We start from the raw sequence: 23,861 nt of genomic DNA, 5'->3' as shown, positions 1-23,861 counted from the left end.
TTGAGATTGCGCGCCTTACGGGACTGAACACACGTCAGCCTGGGATTAAGGGATGTGGGCTGGCTCTGTGATATCCAGAGTTTACCTCCAGCTCTGACTGGAGAGGAGCTCGGCTGTGGTCGCGGCGCGGAGGATCCGTCTCACCGCACCGGAGGATGGACGAGACGGCAGATGCAGCGTGATTCTGCTCCCCGGATGATTTCCTCCAGCTGCTCTTTGGCATTTATCTCATAGGAGTCCGACGAGAGAAGATCGCAGACATGCCGGGAGAGATCCGACCTTGCCAGCTGTGAATGACGGCAGAAGTTGTGCAGAAAATCGCGATCAGATGAGGCGGATGTGAGTTTTTCTGCAGACAGGTCTGTAGACCCAGAGCCCCCCCCTCGGTCTCCCTCTCACACACACACCGGAGGATGATCCCAGGCGCCCCCAGCACCACCACCACCATGCTCCCCGCCTCCGAGGCTGCCAAGATCTACCAGACCAACTACGTGCGCAACTCGCGCGCCATCGGCGTCCTGTGGGCCATCTTCACCATCCTCTTCGCCATCGTCAACGTGGTGTGCTTCATCCAGCCGTACTGGATCGGGGACGGCGTGGACACCCCGCAGGCGGGCTACTTCGGGCTGTTCCACTACTGCATCGGGAACGGCTTGTCCCGGGACTTGACCTGCCAGGGCAGCTTCACCGAGTTCGCCAGCATCCCGTCCAGCGCCTTCAAGGCTGCGTCCTTCTTCATCGGCATGTCCATGGTGCTGGTCCTCACCTGCATCGGCTGCTTCGCGCTCTTCTTCTTCTGCAGCACCGGCACCGTCTACAAGATCTGCGGCTGGATGCAGCTGGCTGCAGGTAGGAGGAGATGCTCTTCACACAATCCGCTCCATCATTTGATCACTGGAGTCCAGAGACACTGTGCGTAAAAATGACACTTTCAATCAAAAGAGAAAATGTTACACTTTATAATGGAATTGTAAAGTGCACAGAATGCACCAGGAGTCTAATTTAGACACAAAACTCTGCTTCCAAGTTTCTAAAGCCTTTTCAAAACATTATATAACTGTCTGTGGTGTAGGTGGAGTGGAAAAAAGCCTTGAGGAGATTGAAACCTCAGATCCAAACAATGCACGAAACCAGCTGAACAATGAGCTCTTCCCTTGCTTGAGAACACCTCACAATCACAATTTCTCATAAGAAAATTAATAAAACAGTGAGATTACATCCGTAAACACAGGAAAAGCTAATTTTTCTCACAGCATATTTTAAATTTTCTAATATATCTGTTGCAACTTGGTGGTGAGCGGCTGATAAATCTGAGAAAGCTCTCCCAGCAGGTAGGTGTGTTGTTTTTTCTGACTTGCAGTGAACCATAAATTGGAAAAATGCAAATCGGTCTTGCACAGTCAATGAAAGCTTTTCTCTTTGCATCTTTAAGCGCCGGCTGCACTTAAACAGGAAGGAAGAGAGGCATGTACAGAAAATTAGAGGCAGAAATCAGAGGAGTAGAGGCGTGCAGAGCTGACTGAACCGCTTCTCTCTGCCTTTAATTACTTTTCCAGTCTGTCTCTGAAGCAGACAAAGAAACTGCACAGATCTTGGTTTCCATCCAAAATGATTTTTTTTTTCTTCTTTTCCAATAGCTGCACGGCTCAGCCTCAGATCTCAGCCAAGTCTTTCAGCACTTCTGGGAAAACGACAGTAAATATCAGCTTAAAAGGTTGAAGTCTTGTTATGTATTTTTGGTCGATACAAAGCAGAACTGTGATAAAATTAGAGAAAATGAATCCTTCCCAGAGTCACAGAGTTTTTACATTTTCTGGGTTCCATGTTACAAAAACAATATAATAAAAAAATAAATAAATAAATAAAAACCTTCAAATTATGGTATACTGAGTTTTATTATGTAAAAAAAAGTTTGGTCTTAATTTCAGTAAGTTTTTGCATTTCAGTTAAAAAAGTTTTACACTTCAAATGTTTGCTGATATTTGGAGACACGATGAGTGAAACATCAAGTCATGAAAAGCTTCAGCTCTCATGCACATTTGTTTTTGACAAGTATTAATTTGATGTGTTTTGTCTGATGAAGTAGTTTGAATCACTGATTCTGGAGTTTGTCTTCATTGTTCCTGCCGTTATTGTTGCAGCCACAAGAGGGCGACGTCTGTCCAGCCCACTAATGTTAGCATTAGGTGTTTCTTGACAGAATGAAAGTGAACGTCGGGTCTTATGGTTTTCTGGCTAACATCGTTGGACCGTAAACAGGAGAGACAGTTGGCGCCACCTTGAGTTCCTAAACTTTCTGAATTATTGTTCGCTTGACGCCCGACAGCTCGGTCTGCGTCTGTTGGCCTGCAGCAGAGCGGCGGAGCAGCTGCTGTGGTCTCCAGACTCTCTCCTGACTCCACTCTCAGTCTTTTGGGCCCCAGCTGACAGTTTTTTTTAATCAGACTGAAATTAATCCGGTTTCACGCTGCTCTCTCTGCCCAGATGCAGCATCCGCTCTCCGAGAGCCGCTCGCTGATGTCTGACATCGATTAGCTGCTTTAGGAAGTCTGAATGTGAGCGCTGTGTATCGTCTCAACAGGCGTCTAAAGTCGGGAGTTCATCGATACGAGTTATAAACAATACTGCAAGGTCGGCGGCTTTCGCACAGATCGACAATCCAACAGCACAAGTTTGTGTCAGTCGATATCGGTCTGTCATTTACGTGACCTTGACTAAAAAATAGAGAGTTGGTGGGCTAAAAGAAAGTAGCATTGATACCAGAAGTGACTAACTAGTTATGTAAATGAAGGAGTTTAATTTTAATCCAAAACACAAGAGATGATTTCTTGTGGCGTCGCACCAGTTCTCACCCCCACGGAGACGTGGAACAAACGACGACAGACAAAAGATAGAGATTTTTAGCACCATCTCCGGCTCTGAATAATTTGTGTGTATAAATAATCTGCCGGCGTCGTACCGTGCACCTTCGTAGGCGCCCCCGGCGAAACGCTGGCTGCGCTCAAATGGGAATTAAATGTCATAACCAATAACAATCACGGTGCGTCGAGAGAGAGAGAGCGAGAGAGAGAGTGCACTTCTGCTTTTGTCTGCACGGCTCGCCCACATCGGGAGGGTTAGATGAGTCCCGAAAGTGTGCTGACCGCCAGGCTGGAGGATAAATAACCCGCCATTAATTAGAGGTGGAGGTTCGCAGCAACACGGGCCAGCAGCTGGTCTAATAATCTAAACACCGTGTTCCCGTTTCACCTAAAACAACCCCGCTGTCACGGCAGAACCCCGAGAGACCAAAGTGGCGTGTTGGATTGTTATCTTGGAGAGAAAGCCACAGTGATGAGCTCCATCACCAGCCGCAGCTAATGAGCAGCAGTTTGTATTTTTTGCAGTATTTTAGTCGCAGATCAAAGCTGATTTTTTTTTTTTCTTCTCCTCCCTCGAGTCACATGTTGGCTTTCCTCAGATTTCCCCACCATGCCAGGGGAGCGCGCTCTTACATTTACATGAAAAAGAAGAAGAAGAAAAAAAAAAAACATGTTGAAGGCCGCAGCCACGGGAAGATTTTAACAAGCGAGTCACTGTCTGGTCCGAGTACCGAGAGGAAACAGCGTCACGATTCCGAAAAGCACAATCTGGCCGAGTGTGAAACCAAGCCTCACTCACCGCATGAGGTGACCGGGGCCTCGTTAAAACACGCTTTCAAGTCAAAATGCGAAACGTTCGTTACGTTTTGGGCGTCTGTTTACACAACAACGGTGCCTGGAGTCACTGGAAACGCAACTTTATGGAAACAACTGGGTGGAAACGCTGCTGCTGTGGAACAGCAACGAGAATTGCGGGATCCAAAGTGGAGATTCAAAAAAGGAGAATTTCTTACGTTTCTGCAGCTCGAGCTGCTCTGCTCTGCTCACTCAGTTCCCCAAAGGAGAGATTTTCACTCTCGTGTTGATAATATACAGAGGGTAGTGTGTATATGTGTTTACTATCTGAACACAAGGTCAGAGGATATCAACTGTTTAATATCCACCAGAGATTTGAGAAGCATTACAAATCTGGCAGTGACCTTTTTTCCTCAGTCTAATCGAGCTGCGACCGCTTCATAAGGTTCATTTCATGTTCTTATTAACATGGTGATGAAGCTGTGGTCGGGGCTGCTGCTGCTCCACAGCAGCTTTCAGACACTTGAACGCACCGCCGGACAGACTCGGCGGTCCAGGACGCCTTCTTCCAGCATTTTGTTTTTTTTTTTAAGAATTTTATGATTGAGAAATAAGTTTTGGGCAAAAGTGGGAATAACTTTAATCAAACACATTTTAAAGCTGGTAAATCTGATGAGAGCTGGAGGAGTTCATCGTCTGGGATTGATCGGCCGTTTAAAAGATCTCTGGGCAACTTAGACAATATCGAGGCGCTCTGTCCGCCGGAGTGGCCGAAATCCCCCGTGATTGTGGGAAAATCCTCCCTCTCAGATGTCATTCCAGGTGGTCCGGGACTCAGTGATTAACTATCTGAGGCTTCTTTCAAACCCAGCGCTGAATCTTTGATGAGCTCGGAGTCGGAGCTCAGAGAATAATAATGAGAAAGATACTTTCATTAACCCACAGTCTGATCAGACGGCCGGTTTAATGGGAGTCCTTTGACTCGGGCTGCGCCGAAGTTCACTGGCCTTATCAGAGACGAGCCGGAGTCCCGGCCAAACACAGACAGCTGTCAAACACGCCGGAAACACAGTCAGAGGTCAGAGCGGTCACAGATAAAAGGATGGAGATACTGAGAAGAGAGAGAGAGAGAGAGAGAGAGACAGAGACAGAGAGAGAGAGACAAAATTTGTTTTCTGGACTTTAAACAACTTTGAATAAGTTACTGAAAACTAGTATTTAATGACTCTTGTTGGTTCCATCTTGATATTTCGCACATTATCGTTGTGTTATTATGCTGTTGTTGTTTTATCATATTGGTGCTATTGTGTGTTATTTTGTGACACAAATGGTGTGTTAGTGCAGTGTTCTTGTGCAGTATCACAGTGTTATTTTGTTATCACAGTATTATTTATCGCAGTGTTATTTTGTGTCCGTGTGTTATTGTGTTGCAGTGTGTTATTGCAATGCTGTTACAGTGTGTGTTAGTGCAGTTTCATTACACTTTATTCTGTATTATCCTATTGTTATTGTGTTATATTGTTATAGTGGTGTTATTGTGTGTTATTGTGTTATAAATTTGTGGTGCTGGTGTGTTCTCACAGTGTTGCTTTAGTACATTATCTTAGTGTTATTGCGGTTGTTGTCATGTTGTTGTGTGTTCTTGTAGTGTTTGTGTTCTCACAGTGCTTCTGTGTTGTTGTGTGTTTGTGTTACTGTGTGTTCTCGTGGTGTTTCTGGTGATTCTCCTGACATGAATGTTTCTGACAGTCGAGCTTCTTTCGTGCTGCCGTCTGGAGGGTTGAGTTAGTTGAGTTAGGCTTAATGGATCAGCGAATTAGTAACAGCTGCTCTTCAGTGAACATCTGAGGATGATGCTAATGCTAATGCTAATGCCACACGGAGAGAGCGGGGCACAGAGAGACAGCAGCTCTGCAGCTCTTCCATGTTGTTCTCTGTATGACAGAGGTTCAGTCGGGTTCACGCAGCAACCGAGATGTTTTAAATGATGACTTGACTCCACGTTTGTCCTAATTTGACACTTTCCTTCAGAAACATATTTTACTCTTCATCAGAAGCAGATGGCTGCTGCCACCGTTTCCACAAACATTGGAATGCGTTTGCGTCCGTCCACGAGGGATGAAGCCCCGTTTTCTGGAAGCTAGCTCATTACCGTTCCAAAACAGCACATCCAAGAACAACGAAAAACGACTGTGGCGGATCTCATGGTGGGTTTTGTCTCACCACCGTTAGAAGAAAGGAAGCAGCGTTTGGAGAAGCTGTGTTTTATCCCCCCGGAGAACGAGGGAAACCAGCGTCGGCGGTTAATGAAGCTGCTTGTGACGTCCCAGCTCGCCATTAAAGGACTTCCGCCTGTTTTTTTCTCTTCTTTTGAGGAGTTTGTAGACGTTTTTCGTGAAGAGGTGTTTGAAAAATGCTGTATAGCTTCTTCTTCTTCTCTTTGTCTTCTTCCTCTGTTTTCCTTTTTTCTTTCTCCTTTTTATTTCTTCTGCTCTTCCTTCCTCCTCCTCCTCCTCCTCCTCTGATGTTCTCGTGGGCCTGTCTTGGCCCACGGGCCACACGTTTGACATCAATTGTTGCGGATGAAGTGGTAGAAAGTGGCGAGCGGCCCTGGAAATGCAGGCCGGATGAGACGAGTGTGCTTTGGACGCGAGGCTGCACGCCGCCGCTCAGTAAACTGGAGACCATCTGGATCTTCTCGTGAGGAGAGGCCCGGGCGGGAGCAGCTGCCCGCTCCTCCGTGGCTGGAAATCTGTGTGGGAAAAAAAAAAGAAAAAAGGAAATAGAGGTGGGTTGGAGTGCTGCTGAAGCCGTTCCAACACGCCGCCTGACCCGGCGCTCCCTGTGCAGTAAGTGCCTTTCCTCCTGGCGCTCTCTGGAACGAAGTGGTCCTCCAGAGAGGCGAGCTGGCATTCAGAGCCCACAATAAAAGCTCCATTTGGTAGCTGGAGCTTTATTGATCCAAATGTCGCTTTCCAGAATCGCAGCTGCCGCCGTGTGCGTGACCTTTCAACTCTTTCAGCTCCGCGGCGGTGTTGAGCTGTGAGAGACGGCGAGACCGAGACGCCTGGTGTTATTGTTGAAAATGTTGAAAACACTTGAAAATGTTAATAAGTCTAATTGAAGAAGAAAGCCACGGTGCTCTGCGAGTCTTCCAGCAAAGCCCGAGCTCTGACGACGCTCATCCTCTCACACATACAATGACTTCCGGGGAGAGACTGATTGAGAGGCTTTTGTGACGTGACGTGAGCAGACGCAGAGCGGCGAGGCCGCGAGCGGGAGGCGTTCGCCTGGAGAGAAACGGAGCCGCACAGTGATTCAGATCAATGAAAACTCGGCCCAGTCAGCAGGAAATCACTGAGACCGCAGCTTCTCAAGTCCCGACTCGATCTAAGCCGGCGGATTAAGAAAGTGGATCACCTTCTTCGGCTGATGAGGATTTTAAAGGGGCAGTAACTGACTGCAGCTCATATACAGTATATTTTATCTACTGCATATTCTCCCCGAAGTTCTCTGGCTCCCGCTAGAGGAGACGCACCGTTTTGACCAGCACCGCGATTCCTGGAATGATGAATCAAAGCAGCATTAAAACGCTGGTCGACATTGGGAAGGTCGCGTTACACGTTGACGAAGAACTCGCCGTCGCCGGGCGATGATTAGTTTGTCTCGCAAAATCAGCGCGGGCGTGATGGACAGATGGGGCCGGACCGCGGCGGAGGTGAAGGCAGAGCCGTGCGTCCGGCTGCGGGGAGGAGGAGAAGCGTTTAGAGCCCTAAGTGTGACTGACAGCCGTGATTGGAGAGCAGTTAGGACGGGGAATGAGCGGCGAGGGGGGAGATTATGTGAGACGGCGAGACCGTCAGGGTTGGCAACCCCGAGAAAATGACATCAAAAGACCCTCAACATGAAAAAAAATAAATAAATAAAAAGCTGAGGGACTGTAATTACTGCAGACAATGGGTGCTCCGCTGTTCAGGTGAAATTGCAAATAAATGAAAAAGCTATGAGGAGAATACTTATCGACTTGAGAAAACATACAAAGTAAACATGATGTAGGGCAGAAATATCAAGTTCCTCAAACACAGCCTGAATAATTCTGAACAATATATGAGCTTTCAAGACGCTTTTGGTGCTTGAAGTATGATTTGAAGGATTTTGTCACGATCTGTGGTACTTTCAATACAAAATAAGTTTAAAAATTCCAACAAATAAACACAATTCAACATAAAATAACGCATGAGAATTGGTGTTAAATTACAAGTAAAATTGAGTTTGTTCATTTACAGCGGGTCGGAACCACATTTTGAGCATGATTAGAATCCAATTGCAAGAACGATCATGACAGAGCTGGAAATGCCTGAACTGATTGGTTCTGATGCTGAGCTCCACTGCTGCAGGCGCTTCGTCCTCCTGGTTGCTCTCAAAAACTGTCCAACCTCTAATCTGTTCGCACGAAGCAGCACAATTCCTAAAGAGCAACATGTCTCAGGAATGCAGACCTCGGCATTGATTTCTGCCGCTTCTCGCTGGAAGGAGTCTTGATACATGTTTCATGAGATCTGGCTGCCTCCCTCCGCGCTGCGAAGATTTGTTCTGGCTCTTCTCGGAGCTCAGACCCTTCAAATTGGCGGGATGACGACGGCGCGGTGTCCAGCTGCCAGACGGGGGGCGAGCTGATGGGGAGATAACGAGGCGCTTCCAGGAGTCTCTGCAGGACGAGTCGCAGGAGTGAGCGTTAATAACGCTCCTCATCAGGCGCTGGTTATGAGGCGGCGGGAAGGCGAGCAGCAGGGGATTTGGACGGAAACGAGGGTGCAGCTCGGCGGGAGGAGCGGAAGAGGAAAGACTGACAGTGTTGACTTGTTGTTGAACGTTGTGGAGCGACAGCGTCTGTGTGTTCGGGCGGCAGGAGTGTGTGTGTGTGTGTGTTGGGGGGTGCGAGTGGGAGTATCACCAAGGCCGCCATCACTGTTGTGTTGTGTTGTTTTCCTCTCCCGCCGACGAAAACGTTCCCAATCTGTTGTATTATCCTTTTGTGTTGTGTGTCCCGGAGGGAGCGTCACTAAATAGCTCCCTGCTGCCCACTGCGCTGGGATCAGTGACAAATCCCCCAGAAGGGGAAACGATAATCTCAAGGAGCATAAGCTCGTCCCAGAGCAGAAGAGAATACCCCATCTTTCTGCATTTCCTGCTGTCTTTTAAGCCCTGTGGGAAGCTCAAAAATAACACCAACAAACTTCTTCCTCTCAGTTCGGGACGTTGCCTACATTTTTAGGACAGTCCTGTTCTTGAATTCCTTTTTTGCTCCACGAGTCATCCTGAATTATAACAGCAGCTGATGAGCTGAACTCACAACGAAAATGTAGCTGGACTTCCTGATTGATACCGGAGAAAATGTTCCACGGAGCTGCTGTGGGCTTTAATTTTCACTCGGAAGGCAGCGATAACTGTGATCCTGCTGCTGTATGACCTTGTGCCGGAGAGAGTCAGAGGTTAACTGTGTTAGTCCAGAGAGGAGTAAAGGATCAGCTGGGTTAAAAGTAACCACAAGAGGTGCAAATTCGTGGCTGTTGTTCAGTTTCAGGTGCATTTAGTGGTGAATGAATTCTGCAGGACATCAAATCATAATACGAGGGCTGTTTTGGTCTTCGTCGACTGACATAGAAAGGTAAAGCAGGGAGGAAGACGGCGTTCTTGATACTGTAAATCTCCTTGTAGTTGTGCAGAAGAACTTTACGACAGCTGCAGTCTGCATGTAGTGTAGCAGCGTTTCTTCCGTTTGCACAAAGATGCTTCCAGAAAGCTGCGTTTTCACCAGAGATGGAGCAAAAGTTCCAACTTAGAACCCCGTTCAATTAAAGTTTTGCATTTTCACTTGAAAATGTCGCCTTAACCAGTAGCTGTCACAAAACAAAAATGTTCAATGTTTCCCAAACTTCAAGATGTCTCGAATGTAGACGATGTCCTTAGATCCCACTGCAAACTGTAGCAATATTCAGTACCTCGCTTCATCCGGGGGGGTTTCAGAAGTCCTTGCAGACCCTTAAAAACTCTTAACGTTCAAGGTCCCAAAAAAATCGGAGCAGCATCACTTAGTATTTTATATCCCAGCTGGTATTTATTCATGTGTTCAGGAAAACTCGGTTGTACGTCTCAATTGTGCCACTCTGAGTGGAGAAATGGACTAATCTCCCCGAAACAACAATCTTTCATCTGTTTATAGAAATCCGATTTAGTCTCAATTATGCCGTATTCAGGTCAAGCAGTCCATCTCGCCAGGGTCTCTTATAAGTGATTAAAATAATACTTTCCAGGCGGATCAGTCTGTAAAGTTTGAGGGGGGGGGAGAGCTTTCTCTCTTTCTCTCCGAGCTGCCAAAATATCCCATTAAAATGCAAACATCACTGAGTGTCTGGCAGCAGCTCCGTGTGTCCTCCTGGAGTTCAGCAGTGAAAGATAAATGTTTCAGGATCGCTCCGCGCTGATGGCTTTAGTGGAGGCCGGCGAAGGTTCGGCACGCCTGTTGTTGGAAGCGCTCACGTCTTCCACGCCTTATTAAGGCTTGATTATCCCCTCAGCCCAGGAGTAATGTAATTAGTGTAACCAGGATGGAGGAGGAGGGGCAGCGACGCCGATTGCTGAACAGACCTGCGAGCTCACAGACCCACATGCCGAGTCGCAGCCACCTTGTCTTTCTTTTCATTTTGGCTCTTTCACAAGTGTCGTGTTTACATGGGAAAAACTAAGGATTAAAACCTTTCTCACGGTGGGGGCTGTGAAGCGTCCTGATTGGACGGGGCTGCCGTGACGTAGCGACGTCTCCCGGAAGTAAACAGCGTTTTTCTCGTCTTTCTTTCTTGATTAACTTTGACGCAACAGCTTTGAAAATGTCCGTGTTGCCAAGTGTCCATCGATCCGATCTTTTCATTACATCCAAATTCCTCTAAAACTGCCGCCATAAATCGTCTCTATACGAGTCGAAACGCGGACTGCAGGCCGCCATCTTGGAAAATTACGTCATCACGACAGAGCACGCGCAGAACGACTAGAATGAAGTCGCGCTTAAGTCCGCTTCCAAAGAAGAATAAACTCGCCGGTGGATGCAGAATCAAACTCTATTCCAAACAAAGTTTTCAGGCGTTTATATGGTCATTTTATAGCAGAATTAGGCTTTATTTGGATTTATGGAGGAATAAAAAGTCCCATGTAAACACACGGATTATGTTGTGCTTCCCGTTTATTACTTATCGTCTGGAACGGATGTTAAAGTCGTCGACCACGTGCCTCCTCTTGTCCTCACGAGCCACTTCTGCAGACAACCGCCGCCACCTTGCTCCTCTCCCTCCAGCGGGCTCGTCATAACCTCAGACGACCGGGAACTTCTCCCAAAGTTTCTCGTCGGCGCTCGAAACAAGACGTTTGCTTTGAGGCGCGCCTTGCTGTGATGGCATGTGACAGGATGAGCACGAGAAACGAGACCCCCCGGACCAACAGTTTGCCAAATCAAGTGTCGAGAGACTTTGTAGCTCTTCTGCATCCCTCCGGCGTTCGATCTCGGTTCGCAGCTGAGATATTCTGGACATCGCAGCCAATTTCATTGACCTTGCAGATTAAACGGGCCGTTGTTGTTGTCGTCGTCCGCTTGAGTCATTCTGACATAAATTATGCATTCAGACATAACCGCTTGTTTGTGAATAAATCATCACAGCCGGAGACATGAACAAAGACACACGACTGAGTCCTGTCTCGCTTGTGATGCTGCTTTTTCTTTTTTTTTGTTTTTAGGTAGCAATCCTCTTCTAATCTGCAGATGGCAGCATTAACTGTTTTTCCCCTGGCTTAAAAATGAAAACATCAAATAGTGTTGTGAAATCAACACAAACCTGCAAAAAAAGTGCAGGAAAAAAAAGAAGCATCCGAGTGGCCTCGGCGGCTCTGCCTCCTCCTGCTGCTCGGTCTGGATCTACACTCCTCGCTCCCCGGCTTCATAATTACAAGATGAAGCAAGCTGAATTCCTCTTAATGAGGACCTGAGGGCAAAGGGAGAGGAGGTTACTTTGTGCAATTACTCTCAGCCAATTCAGGGTGACGGGAGCTTACAAAAAATAAATAGAGTAACCGTGAGCTGACAGCGGGACACACCGTTCCGTTCAGTCCAGTCTTTGTTGTCTGGCGTTGATCAATGTGCAAAAACAAGCATCCACTTTACTAGGACAAAAATTATGAAAATCAAAGTAAAAAAAAAATCAACAACAGTAAATAATGTGAAAATTGTGGGGTTTTTTTGCACGAGCATGAAAAGTCAGACTCTTTTGTTTCGATCATGTGAAAGTTTTCAAGCATCGATCCCTCAGACGAAGAAGATGCAAGCGAAAAACATTGCCGTTTTTTTAATGGAGAACATGCAAATGTCACATAGAAAGGACCCTGAGCCCTACCCAGACTTCCTTGGTTTGAGGTAAAAGTGCTGACGACTACTCCACAGTGACGTTTCATCGTTATCATTTTAAAAAACAAAAAACAGCTGTTTCATGTTGGATTCTGAAGCTGAGACATTCTTAAGATTCTGACTGGATCCGAATCGTCTGCTCCGGTGCTTTCAGGCCTCTGTCACCAAACATCACAGAGCTCCTCCTCATCCTCGGCTGTTACTCAGAACACAGGAAGGATATTTTTACCAGTTTTCAAAAGGGTTTGTTTCTGCCAACATGTCTGCTCATCAGGTAATCCCGTTAATCCCCCCAAACGAGACGGTTCGGCACAAAGGCGGCTCCCGCTCAGATTGTCCCACAAATTTATGGACTGCATCTGAATTCACCGGCGTGTCTGTGGGTTGTTCTCAGCCGTTTCCACGCTGGCAGGAAAAAGTAGTTCAGAAAGATTCTGAGAGCCGCCGAGCGAAACTTCAAAAAGCTTTGAAAGCTTCTGCCGCCCTCTGAAAACACGAGGATCCACCAGAGAGGGTTAACTGTTAGCTCACAGCACTGTGTTTTGGTTTTCTGGCTCCTCTTTCACTCCCGTCTGTGTGTTATTAGGTAAACTGAACGGGCCATAAAGCTGCTAAGTGTCAGAAATACAGTACATCTTCTCGGCGTGAGACTGGAGCCTTTTTCCCTTATTGAAAGCAAATGAGCGAGCGGCGGCGAGCGCCTGTATCAGGCTCCTGCTTGATCCGTCAGACTTTATAGCGGCGGCCGTGTCCTCTAACTGCTGTCAACACATCTCTTCCTCCGCCGCCGGCTTTCGCATGTCTGCGAGCCCCGAGGAGGAGCCGGCTTTATAGATTTCCCATCGGGGGTTTATCTTCTTGATCACTGGGCCGGGATGGAGGACACGGCCGGCTGATTTATCTTCCTCCTCCCTCAGCGAGGCGGCGGGACAAGGACGCCGCGACCCGTCGGGAGACTCCGCCTCCGACGGAGCCCGCCGCGCGTCCACGTGCACGCCCGCGTGCCTGTTTGAGCTAATGAGTGATGCCGGTGTCGGGAGGACGGATGCACGGCCGGCGGTCGTCCTCATGCCTCAGACTCCCGGAGACACCTGGACGTCGCCGCCGCAGACTGAACGATTCCTCCTCGATTCGTCACACAGGCGACAGAGTTGAAGGATGCGCCGCACGGCCAAAACGCAAAGCCACCCGTAAACTTCATGCATCACATTAAAGGAGGAAGCGGGACGTAAAATCTGTTCATTGCCACTTCTTGTTGATTCTCGGCGACAAATCTCAAACTTTTTTTAGCACAGACGTCTTTCTGACAGCCAGAAACTTCCACAAAAGTTTAGCGTGAGCCGTCCTGAACAAAGGCTAGCTCCCTTTGAGCTGCTTCCTACCTGGTTGCTTCAAAAATCCAGATCATACAGCATCTTGATTCAGTCACTTTGACTCAGAGTGCTAACAGCTCAGCTAAAAGAAGTAAACCAGGCATGTTCCATCTGGCTTTGATGGTTAAAAAAGCTAAAACAAAATAACCAAAGCAAGCAAAAAGAAGACTCGAGTGTCAGCGCGTGAAGTCGCATGACGTCTTCAGTGACTGATTTGCCTTCCAAAGCAGGGACCTAATTACACTGATCACCCATCAACGCTTTATAGAGCTGCAAATTAGGAGGCGACCATGCTGTGGGGAAAACATGACTAACAGTGTTAACATTAGAAAACATGCTGATGTGTGTGTGTGTGTGTGTGTGTGTGTGTGTGTGTGTGTGTGTGTGCGCGTGTGTGTGTGTCGTGGGGCCTGAATCAAAGGGAGCTCAGTGAAAACGGCGCCCATACGTGGAATACAAATGAGGTCTGAGATTGAGAGGACATCAAAAGGCTGGGGAGCTGGTGTGGCGGCGGTGCACAGAGGGTTGTTATTTGATAAACTTAGCAGGCGGCGCTGCGAAGCGCGAGCCGAGGGAGTGTTGACGTCCCGGTGGACTCGCTCATGGACGCAGCCGGGAGACGGCAGAGGAACAGCGGGCCTTGCTGCACTTGAAGGAGACTCTTATAGGTCTGAGTCAAATGTCTTCTTGAGTGTGTGTGTGTGTGTGTGTGTGTGCGCGCGCACGCGAGTGTGTGAGGCTTCCTCATGCTGCTCTCTACTCATCTTCTTTCCCATCGCCATGCTTTTTTGGTTGCTCCTTCCAGTTGTCTCTCTCCATCAATAAATTTTGTTTTTCCTTCTCATTCTTTCACGGAATGCCGAATTCTGTTGGATTAAAGTGGTCTAGTGTGTGTGTGTGTGTGTGTGTGTGTGTGTGTGGCGAGGCAGAGAGCAAGTGTGTTTGCTTTGGTTCGTTGCCCCCCCCCCCCCCCCCCCCCCCCCCCCCCCCCTCCCCCCTCCTATTAACGCTCTTCCTCTCTCTGCGCTTGCACGTTGCCATGGAAACGGGGCCTCGGCGCCGCTCCTGGTGCTGGCGACGTCCTATTACTCACACCGTCCCCCGGCGCCGGGGCCACCCGTTCAGGTGTGTGTGGGTGTGTGTGGGCGTGTGTGTCCTGGGAGCCGATGCACCCCCAGTGAGTTCAAGGTGTCTCCATGGCAACCTGCATAGATTTGGTCATGCCTCGGAACCAGAGCGCTCGCCGCAGGTCACAACCAGCAGGTCAGGCGCGCGCCGCCGCATGACAAGTGGGAGACGGGATTCTCTGTCTCCCGTTAGAAAAGTCACCGTTTCATCGCTTCAACAGGTCCACCTTGCTTCATCCAGCCACTAACAATACTTAATTTTCACTGCATTTCATGCACATATTCATAAAACTTGACGGTTCAACGCGACCTAAACTTCCAGACTGCAGAAGGAACTTCTCCATCTCATTTGTAGGCCGCACGGAGGAGAAGTCCCAAGAAATCCATCAGCCCAGGAAAATTGTTCATTAAAGCTTGAAAAGCCCCTTAATGAAGCGACCTCGCGGTGAGAATCTTCACTCTGAAACGGGCTGGCTTGGTGTTGCGCTGGAGCTCCGCGTGCTCTGATTGCCTCTTGTCTAACCAAGACGTAACGTAAAATTTGTGCCAGGTAGGTTTTTTTTTTTTTTTCCCCCTTTACATCAGTCATTAGTGCTCGGTGCTGCAGAACGAGAGGGGAGGAAGAAAGGAAAGGGAGGAGAACATACGTCCTCTCTGCCATCAGCACAGATCAGAGACACATTGGAAGATCGTGAAATGGAGTGGAGCAGCAATCCCCTCGCTCCCACTTCAAAGGCAGACAGTTTTGGAGAGAAAATAAGGACAAATGTTAAAAGATTCAGAAGGAGCACCGAAAGTTGTCTGCCGCTTTGAAACGTGCCGTCGCCACATCTGAGGATGCGTGGAGATCAAACATGTCGCACACCTGAGCTTATTAGGAACGAAACGTCCCCCGGATCGAACGCCGCGAACTCCTCGCTCTCCGCCTGAGAAAACAACACGTGTTCCTGTTGGTCTGATTCCTCGCTCTCGCCGAGCCGAGCCCGACTGTTACTACAGCTTCACAACAACCGCCACCGGACTGGTTCTGGCCCGAATGACAGCCAGCGTGAAACCTTTTCCGCACATCTTCAGCTGTTCATTAATTGGAGCACCGGCTCAAACGGACGGGTCTTGAGGCAGACGGTGGTGATGTTATGGCTGACTGCTGCTGGGAGGAAGAGAAAACCTGAGGTTTTCGTGTCACGCTCGCACTGCGGCGTCGACGCAGCCCCGACACTCAAAACCCATCCGCTCAAATCCGCACGCGTCAGCCGGAGCCGTGACGGCGGGGGGCCCGTCGCCATGGCGATGCGGCATCTTCCCCTCATCCGGGCGCCGGCTGGATCCCCGACCTCCCGCTCACCGACATATTCTCAGAGGCGGCTTTGATTACGGCTCGTTTGAAAACTCGGAAGGAGGAGACGGTTCCAACTAGGACCGACTTCAAAAGAGGCCGGCGGCCAAATCTGAGGCGGCGGCGGCGGGGTTTGGATGCAACTTCGGAAATGGTCTCCAGCGTGCTGTAAAGCAGCGGGAGGCCTCGTGTATCAGAGCGAGAGGAAGACAATACCTCCACCCCGGAGGATTTCCGCAATAACTTTTATGCAGATCATCACTGAAAGAGGAAGCGGATCTGCGTCTCGTTAACCGCTGCACCAATAAGACACCCGTTTGGTTTTTATCTCAAACAACTAAAGACAGCGATTGCCGTCAAGTTTAACTGAAGGTGCCTTAAACCAAGGTCGGCCGACTTCATTCGCACTGATGATAAAGTGTGGATAATGTAATGACTGGTGCTTGGCGGGCGCTGGATTCTGGGCCGGGCCGCTCGCGCCTCCCCCTCCGCTCAGAGATGATTAAATCTGATCCTCAATCAGGTTTATGGCACGGGGCTCTCTCAGGACCGTCTTCCAACCGCAGCCTCTTTGACACTGTGTGAAACTTCATCCCTGCTTTTCATTACAATAAAAAATAAAAAATCATCCCACTGTTGTTGAGTTAGCCTGGACGCCTTTCTGCGTGTGGTTTCCTTTTTGCATCGACTTTACTGAAGTCTGCCTTTGAAGTGAGCTTTACTCTGTTTCTGTGCCATTTTCTGATGGAGAAGCGCTGCCTGCCTGCCTGCCGCCGCCGCCGCTGCTGCATTTTTAAACAGCTACTTTCATTCCCTTCATGTCTCAAATGAGGTGCATTGGGATTCCAATCTTGTAACCCTTGTTTGAGCCGGATCCCTCCCGTCTTCGCTTCCTCCTTGCTCAGCCTTGTCATTTCAATCCTAACCTGAAAGTGACACACACACACACACCTGATGAGTAAACCAACCTCGTCCCCACTGTTTTCTCTACATCCGAATCGGTTCGTCTTAATCTTTCTCTGCCTTTCTGTGCAGCTGCTAATGTTGTTTCCAGCCACTCCTCTCTTCTATTTTTCATCATTTCCCGTCTCCTTGCTTTTCGCTCCTTCCTCTTCTCGCGCCGGTCTCTCCCTCCCCCCGTCCTTATCGTCTCACACGGTGTTGGTTGTGTTGAGGGGGCTGGAGTAAAGGAAGGGGAGGGTGTGTTTTCTGTTGTGCACACAGAGCCGCCCGCAGTGACCTCGGCCGCTATCCAAATCACAGAGAATATGTTCGGCTCCGTGGTGCAGAACAGCTGGAAACAGCGGCCGACGCTGATCCCGGCGCACATTTCAGCACCGCCGTGCACGGACAGCTCCTTCTGAGGGAAGAGCTGCGTGCCGCCGTCTCCAACTCCAGAATCCAGGATGTGTTTACAATTACAAGCAAATGATTCAACCCTGAGAAGCTGAAGTCACTGAGAAAAAAAAATAATCTTCATGTTTTGGGCTGAGCAAAATTCATCGTTTTCTAAAACTGTGTGATGTTCTGTGTGTATCTTTCACGATAAAACGGCCGCGTGTTGCTCAGCACTTGTGCATAAAACATGGGATTTTTATGGGTTGACAGTGCAACCGCTTCACTTTCACCCAACATAAATTTTGTCGCTGTGTACATCTAATCTCTGAAGAGCCGGGCGCTCCAGACGGTCAAGCCATCTGTCCGGGGTTCGTTCGTCCTGGAGAAACTCGGGCACTGCGGCTTTGACGACGCGTGCTCAAACAGGGAGTGGCGAGGATGATTCCAATGATTCCCTTGTTTTTTTTTTTTTTTTAATAAATCTTCAACATGTGGCAACGAATGCGCTGAAGCCTGAAGTGCTGTGACTTCCAAGCAGCTCATTACGCCGCCACACACGGAAACCGTGAGAGTCAGGAAGTGTTAATGAGGACGGGGTGTGCAGCGGGTCGCATGTCGCAAATTATGATCCTGTGTGTTATCTTCCACCAACACACACACACACACACACACAGGGAATGTGGATGAGGGGATGCAGAGCGGGGGGGTGGGGGGGGGTGGGGGGTGTTGATCCTCATGCTTTACCACATCTGCCACTTTCTGCCCCAATTAGCTCAGATTAATATAATTCGCCACGCTCCACCTTCAAGTCGATGCACACAAACACCTGCTCACGCACTCGCATTTCCCAAATCACCGCGATGCTCAGAGGAGCGTGATTCCAACGCGGCGGACAGCAGCAGCTGTCCGCGTGTGTGTGTGTGTGTGTGTGTGTGTGTGTGTGTGTGTGTGCGTGCGTGGGTGGACGTACCTTCCTCACTATTGTGGAACTTTCAAATCTCTTTACCCATAAATATCGTGCAGTATGTTTTGGGGAAATTCTTCTCGGGTCAGTGCGTCTTTTAAGATTATTTCTGATTTTGGTTGATGATTAAAAGTCGGTCTGCAGGAGGGAATGGATTTCCAACGGTTGTGTTTGTGTGTCATGTCAACTATTATTGGCCTCAGAAGCAGGAGCTCCATATGTATGTTGTGTGTGTGTGTGTGTGTGTGTGTGTGTGTGTGTGTGTGTGTGTCTCTAGGTAATACACCATGTGGACACTGAGGTCTGCATCATGACGCCGCCTCGTCTGATTGTCGTCATGTTGCTGCCAACAGCTGTCAGCTGGGAGGCCTTCAAGAAGTGTGCTGAACGTGTGTGTGTGTGTGTGTGTGTCAGAAAGAGAAATCAAGGACATTTTAATCACCGAGGAAATGGACAAACTTTTTAGTGGCACACGTACTTTCCACAACCTCTGTGGGAACAGATGTTTTCCCACCGAGTGTCCGTAAATTCTCACGTTCTGAAAACACAAGGCGTCGCATCAAAAGCTCTACAGCGACGTTCTCGGGAAACAAACAGCAGCGATCCGTCTACAGCTACAGTTAATGCATCAGAAGAGAATAACTCTTCAATTCCAGCCTCCAAAATCCCTCCGAAGTCATGAAACACTGCATTGACTTCAGAAACACAAATGTTCATGTTCAGTCTTGAAATACCACTTGGTGCCACAAGGTGGCGTAGGGAGTCAAACTCGTTAAAGGAAGCACGAGGTGTTGCGTAAGTATGACCGAAAAAATTTGCAAGCATAAATAAAAAAAGAGGACAAACTGTAAAAACCAACCAACACTGCCCTGAACGCACACAGCTGAGTTTTACTTCAATCTTAGATACATCGTTACATTTTAATTCTATGAGAATTTTATTAGTTGGAAGTTAACATTTTAAACATACCCTCACTATTTAAACCTCAGCAGCCCCGTTTATTACCAACTTATTACTTTTAGTGCATCTTTTAAAATTATAATAGAATTTCTGCTCACTTATTTAATACTTTGCCTTTGGTCACAACATCTTTTTTTTAAATCTTTAATATTCCAGCAGCAATATTCTCAATATTGTATTCAGAGGGTTTTTTTTTTTCCTATCGACGTGTTTTAAATCTCAACAGTCTTGACCTCATTCTCACACACTTTAAAGTCTGAAAGTGAAACTAACTTTTTGTTTTTGTGTGAACAGGCTTGGAAAGCTTTTTTTTTTTTTTTTTTTTTAAGTGATATTTAAATCATTACTGCAACTAACCACACAGTTAGCTAATTAATTAACCCAGATGATGACTTCTGACGTGTCAGTGGACCAAAGAGAAAAAAGCTGGAGTTAAAGCGAGATGGGGGGAAAAAAGCTGCTCTGTGATTGACCTTCTTTTCTTTTCTCTGGGTGGAGAGTCCAGGGTACAATTGAACTCTTCTCTAATCACCTCCTGCTGTCTGAGTAGCGCCTGAAAACCGCCGCATGTCGGAGGATTTGATTATCACAACAGTGTAGACACGAGGAACAGTCATCATTACCCTGCTGGTCCGACCCTGCTGTTACAAGGCGTTGCAGTGTAGCTGCGTTCCATTTTTAATATTGTTTTTATATCTACATGTCATGTGAAAAACAATTTCACAAAAGATAAAATATGGCAGTCAGCCTGCTTTCGGGCCACTTTCGGGAAGGGAATGATTTTTATTTGAGCTTTCGGAATAAACCCCAGAGGCGGGATGATTCAGTTCTGTAGATTAGTGAAAACAGAAATGTTTCTTTTTCCCCCCTACAAGGAAGTGTTGAGCACTGATGATAACGACCACACATAACCATGAGGCCAGTGAGCCCCACCTGAAGCGCTGCTCTTATACTTCAGAAAGATCCAAGTGCAGAGGTTTCTAAAAAAAATAGTAATAAAAAATAAGTATAGAACGAACAAATGTGTCATTTGTGTTTTCATTGTGGTTTTATAACCCTAAAAAACAAAAAGCAAAAAGTCTTTCTTGGCCGAGTGTTGTTTACCTGCTTTTTTGTGGCGTTCCATAGAAAAACTCCAGCTGTTGCGTTGACGGTTTCACAGATTACAGTCTGGAAACTGGAGTTGACATGATGCCACGGCTGCCTCTCTGTGTGGGGTTTACATGTTGAGTTTTCCATGGGATTCAAAGCAAACTGAAAACATTATTCAGTCTGTGAATAATCAGTCTGCGCAAAGGCAACGCCGCGTTAAAGATACACTTTCCCCAAGTTGTTTTTGGTGAAAATAACCAGATTAAATGTGTCTGAAACAATAAAACAGCTTATTTACCCAGTCTGAGGAAACTGATCCTCCAAACGCAGCCAGGGAAACGCCGGCGTGGGACTGGAGGAGAAAAGTGAGTGACGGGAGGAGGGGAGGAAAGGACGTGAACCACTGACATTTCCGCAGATTATCCGTCTGTTTAATCCACTGGCGGCCGGCGTTAGTGCACCAGCCTGAAACATAGCCTCACACCACACGGCGCGGCCACAGTCCAATTACAAACTACAAGTAAAACTTTATTAGTCCAAAAACCTTCAGTATCTTGATCGTTTCTACTGATGGCAGTCACGATTTAATTATAAGTCCCTCATCTGGAATTCTTTCATTTTCCTCGTATTGTTGAAATCTTCACAGCAGCTGAAAGAGTTGAGTAGATTATCCTTAATTAATCCTACAGTGTTATTCTGTTAATTTTTTTTTTGCATTAATTATGCATAAAGCTGAACATGCCTCCTTCCTGAGATGCCCCTTTAGCCCCAGACGACCCTCATTTCAACCCTAATCCCAGCGGATCTCCACTCAAACTGCTTCTTAAGACACACAGACGGAGTAAAGAGTGTTTCCTCACGCTGCAGTCACACGCGGGAGCATCTTCCTGTCCTGCATGTGACGCTCAATCTGTCTCAGTGGTTTTCTTGCTTGTCCAACTCGACAGATTCTCACCCAGATCCGAGGTTACGGTAGCGCTCGGGGAACTGACACTGAGGGGAAGGAACGGCGGCTCACCCTCGCTTCTCTCCCCGCGCTGCAGGCACGTGTCTGATCCTGGGCTGCATGATCTACCCGGACGGCTGGGACAGCGACGAGGTGAAGCGGATGTGCGGCGAGCAGACGGACAAGTACACGCTGGGCGCCTGCTCGGTGCGCTGGGCCTACATCCTGGCCATCATGGGCATCATGGACGCCCTCATCCTCTCCTTCCTCGCCTTCGTGCTGGGGAACCGGCAGGACAGCCTGATGTCTGAGGAGCTGCTGGGAGACAGTGAGAAGAGACGTCTTCACCTTTAATCCACCAGCTGTGTTCGGTCCGAGACGTGTTTCAAAACTGCCTGCAAATCCCAGAAACAGGAAGTCCGATTATGTAAAAATGGCGCCGTGTTGCATTCGGCTCTGAAGGGGGAAGAGCTCCAGATGTGATCACAAGTGAAAAGGCTGGAGCCTTAATCAGAGAATTTGCGTCCTTGTTGTTCGCTCACGTTAGCTTTGATTCGACAGACTTGTTGACCCGAAAATGCTCCAGTTGTTACAAAACTTCACATTTATTTTCTGTTTTTACATCTTTAACTCTCAGTGATGCCGACGCAGGGCCTCTGATGTGATTCAAAACACTTTTTGCCGGTCTGTATCGGCTCTATATGGGCTAAAAGAAATCCACACAGCACAGAGACCCGTTCATTCTGCTCCTGATATCAGTAGAAAAGCTGCAAACACTTAACATGCCTCACTTATAACTGAAAATTACAGCTCAGACTATAGCTGCTTGATCAGTTTTCATCTATCGGCTGGTGCACAGTTTGATTTCATGACTCGACTCCTGATCTGTGGGACATTTATGTGCTTGAGTGGGTCCTCCATGAAATATACAGCTTGTGAAATTTAAGAAGTAAGTTCTGTGGCATTAAAACTGAATTAAAAAAAAAAACAGTTGCAGAATTATTCTGAAGGCAATTTAATAGGGATAAAAACAGAAAATTGCAACATTGACTGTTTTTTTGGGGGTGTTAAACATAAGGCTCATGGACCAAAACCAGCTTGTAAGAGGGTTCAGTCTGGTCCACAAAATTACCCCCCCAAAATTGTCAAAATTTCAAAGAAAATGCACATTTTTATAAGACTTCTTAAAAGCAGTGGACACAACCCATCCCTGAGACCTGAGCTGTGCTATCGCTGATGCTGCTAAAGCCATGCTGCAAAATCTATGGGAGGGTTGGTTTTTTTGTGTGTATATTTTGCACCAGAAGGTTTCATTAAAATTGGCCTGATGTTGAGATTGTAATCATTTTCAGTAAATCATAGAGATTATCATCATGTACGTTAGTCTACGTTACCACAAAGGAAAAGTTAAAAAAATGTTAATTTAAAAGTTAACATGGCACTATATTACCAGTCCGGCCCACTCTGCATGAAATCGGGCTGCATGTGGCCCCTGATCTCAAAGGAGTTTGACACTCCTGTTTGCAACATTTGATCAAAACCAGCCTTTTGTGATGCATTTCAGGAAAAACAGCACATTACAAGCTAAATTAGAGACAAATTCTACACTAAAATTATTTATTATAAGCATGAAACCCTTTATTATTTATGTTTTCACATACAGAACCTTGTCATCTGCATACATCAGATGCCTGCTTTTGTTTGCGTGGCATTCTTCCTGATCGGACGAGGTGACAACACCGCTTGGACACAAAGAGAGTGATTTAAAAACAGCGAGGGGAGAAGAGGGAGAGGGGAATGCAGATGAAGACGGGTGACTGAGGGGAAGAATGCAGCAATAGCGAGGGTTAATTGAAGCCTGGGGATGCTGGACGGAGTCATGAATTACTAATGGATGTTTACACAGCTTTCTGCCAGCCTGTCCAAATGAATCACAGCCATCCGATCAGCTGGGACAGAGACTGAGAGGGCGAGAGAGAGAGAGAGAGATGCAGAGACAGAGTCAGAGAAAAGAGACGGACGTGTTTGAAATATGAACTCTGAAGTGAAACGGGATGATCCATTACACGGCACGTGAAGTTTAGAAGTCATGTTTGTCTTATCCAGTCATTCAGAGAGATGAGTTTTGAAATCTGTCCAGCATCGTGTGTGGTTTCAGTTCATGAGACGGTTTGTGCAGCGCTGCCTCCTGCTGGTCATTTCTTCATCCTGAACACAAGTTTTTGTTTCTCACCCACAGAGAGCGGGAACAACGCCATATAACCCCAGAACGGGAAGCTGTCTCTCACACAGGTAAGTATGTAAAGTCAGTATTTATTTAAACTGATGCTTCTGTCATTTATCAAAGAAAAATGACACGTTTTCCAAAATAAAAGCCATTTTAAACACAGAGGTTCTTACTGTTTTTTGCAGGCCTCAATGCCTAGATGTGATGTTCCATCAGGATCCGGCGTCCTCCTGGTCCGCGGTGTGGCTGGGACACCACGCTGATGTGTTGGGAATCAACGGTGCAAAGGAGGAGGAAGAGTGTTGGAAAACCAGGATGCCTCTTTGTGTTCTCTGAAAGCTCCCTCTGTAAAATACGCCTTCATATTCATGTCAGACTGCGGGGTGAAATCTT

The 23,861-nt window shown here is 47.5% G+C and overlaps 1 protein-coding gene across 1 annotated transcript; it reads left to right on the top strand.

Annotated features, from left to right (window-relative positions):
• The first annotated feature begins 287 nt into the window (after positions 1 to 287).
• Positions 288 to 23,861, top strand: lhfpl3 (LHFPL tetraspan subfamily member 3). The gene is made up of 4 exons (XM_030113967.1): positions 288 to 849; positions 21,339 to 21,569; positions 23,481 to 23,533; positions 23,654 to 23,861. Exons 1-3 carry the CDS (start codon positions 414 to 416, stop codon positions 23,501 to 23,503), a joined length of 690 nt encoding a protein of 229 aa, XP_029969827.1. The 5' UTR covers positions 288 to 413; the 3' UTR covers positions 23,504 to 23,533; positions 23,654 to 23,861.

This window comes from Salarias fasciatus, chromosome 17, assembly GCF_902148845.1.
Source record: "Salarias fasciatus chromosome 17, fSalaFa1.1, whole genome shotgun sequence".
NCBI lineage: Eukaryota > Metazoa > Chordata > Actinopteri > Blenniiformes > Blenniidae > Salarias > Salarias fasciatus.
The sequence above is the reverse complement of the archived record's forward strand: the minus strand, read 5'-3'. Positions and strand labels throughout refer to the sequence as shown.

Coding starts and splice junctions, on each gene's coding strand:
- lhfpl3 (XM_030113967.1), top strand. CDS start 414: ATGATCCCAGGCGCCCCCAGCACCACCACCACCATGCTCCCCGCCTCC. Junction 850..21,338: donor CTGGATGCAGCTGGCTGCAG/GTAGGAGGAGAT, acceptor CCCGCGCTGCAG/GCACGTGTCTGATCCTGGGC. Junction 21,570..23,480: donor TGAGGAGCTGCTGGGAGACA/GTGAGAAGAGAC, acceptor TCTCACCCACAG/AGAGCGGGAACAACGCCATA.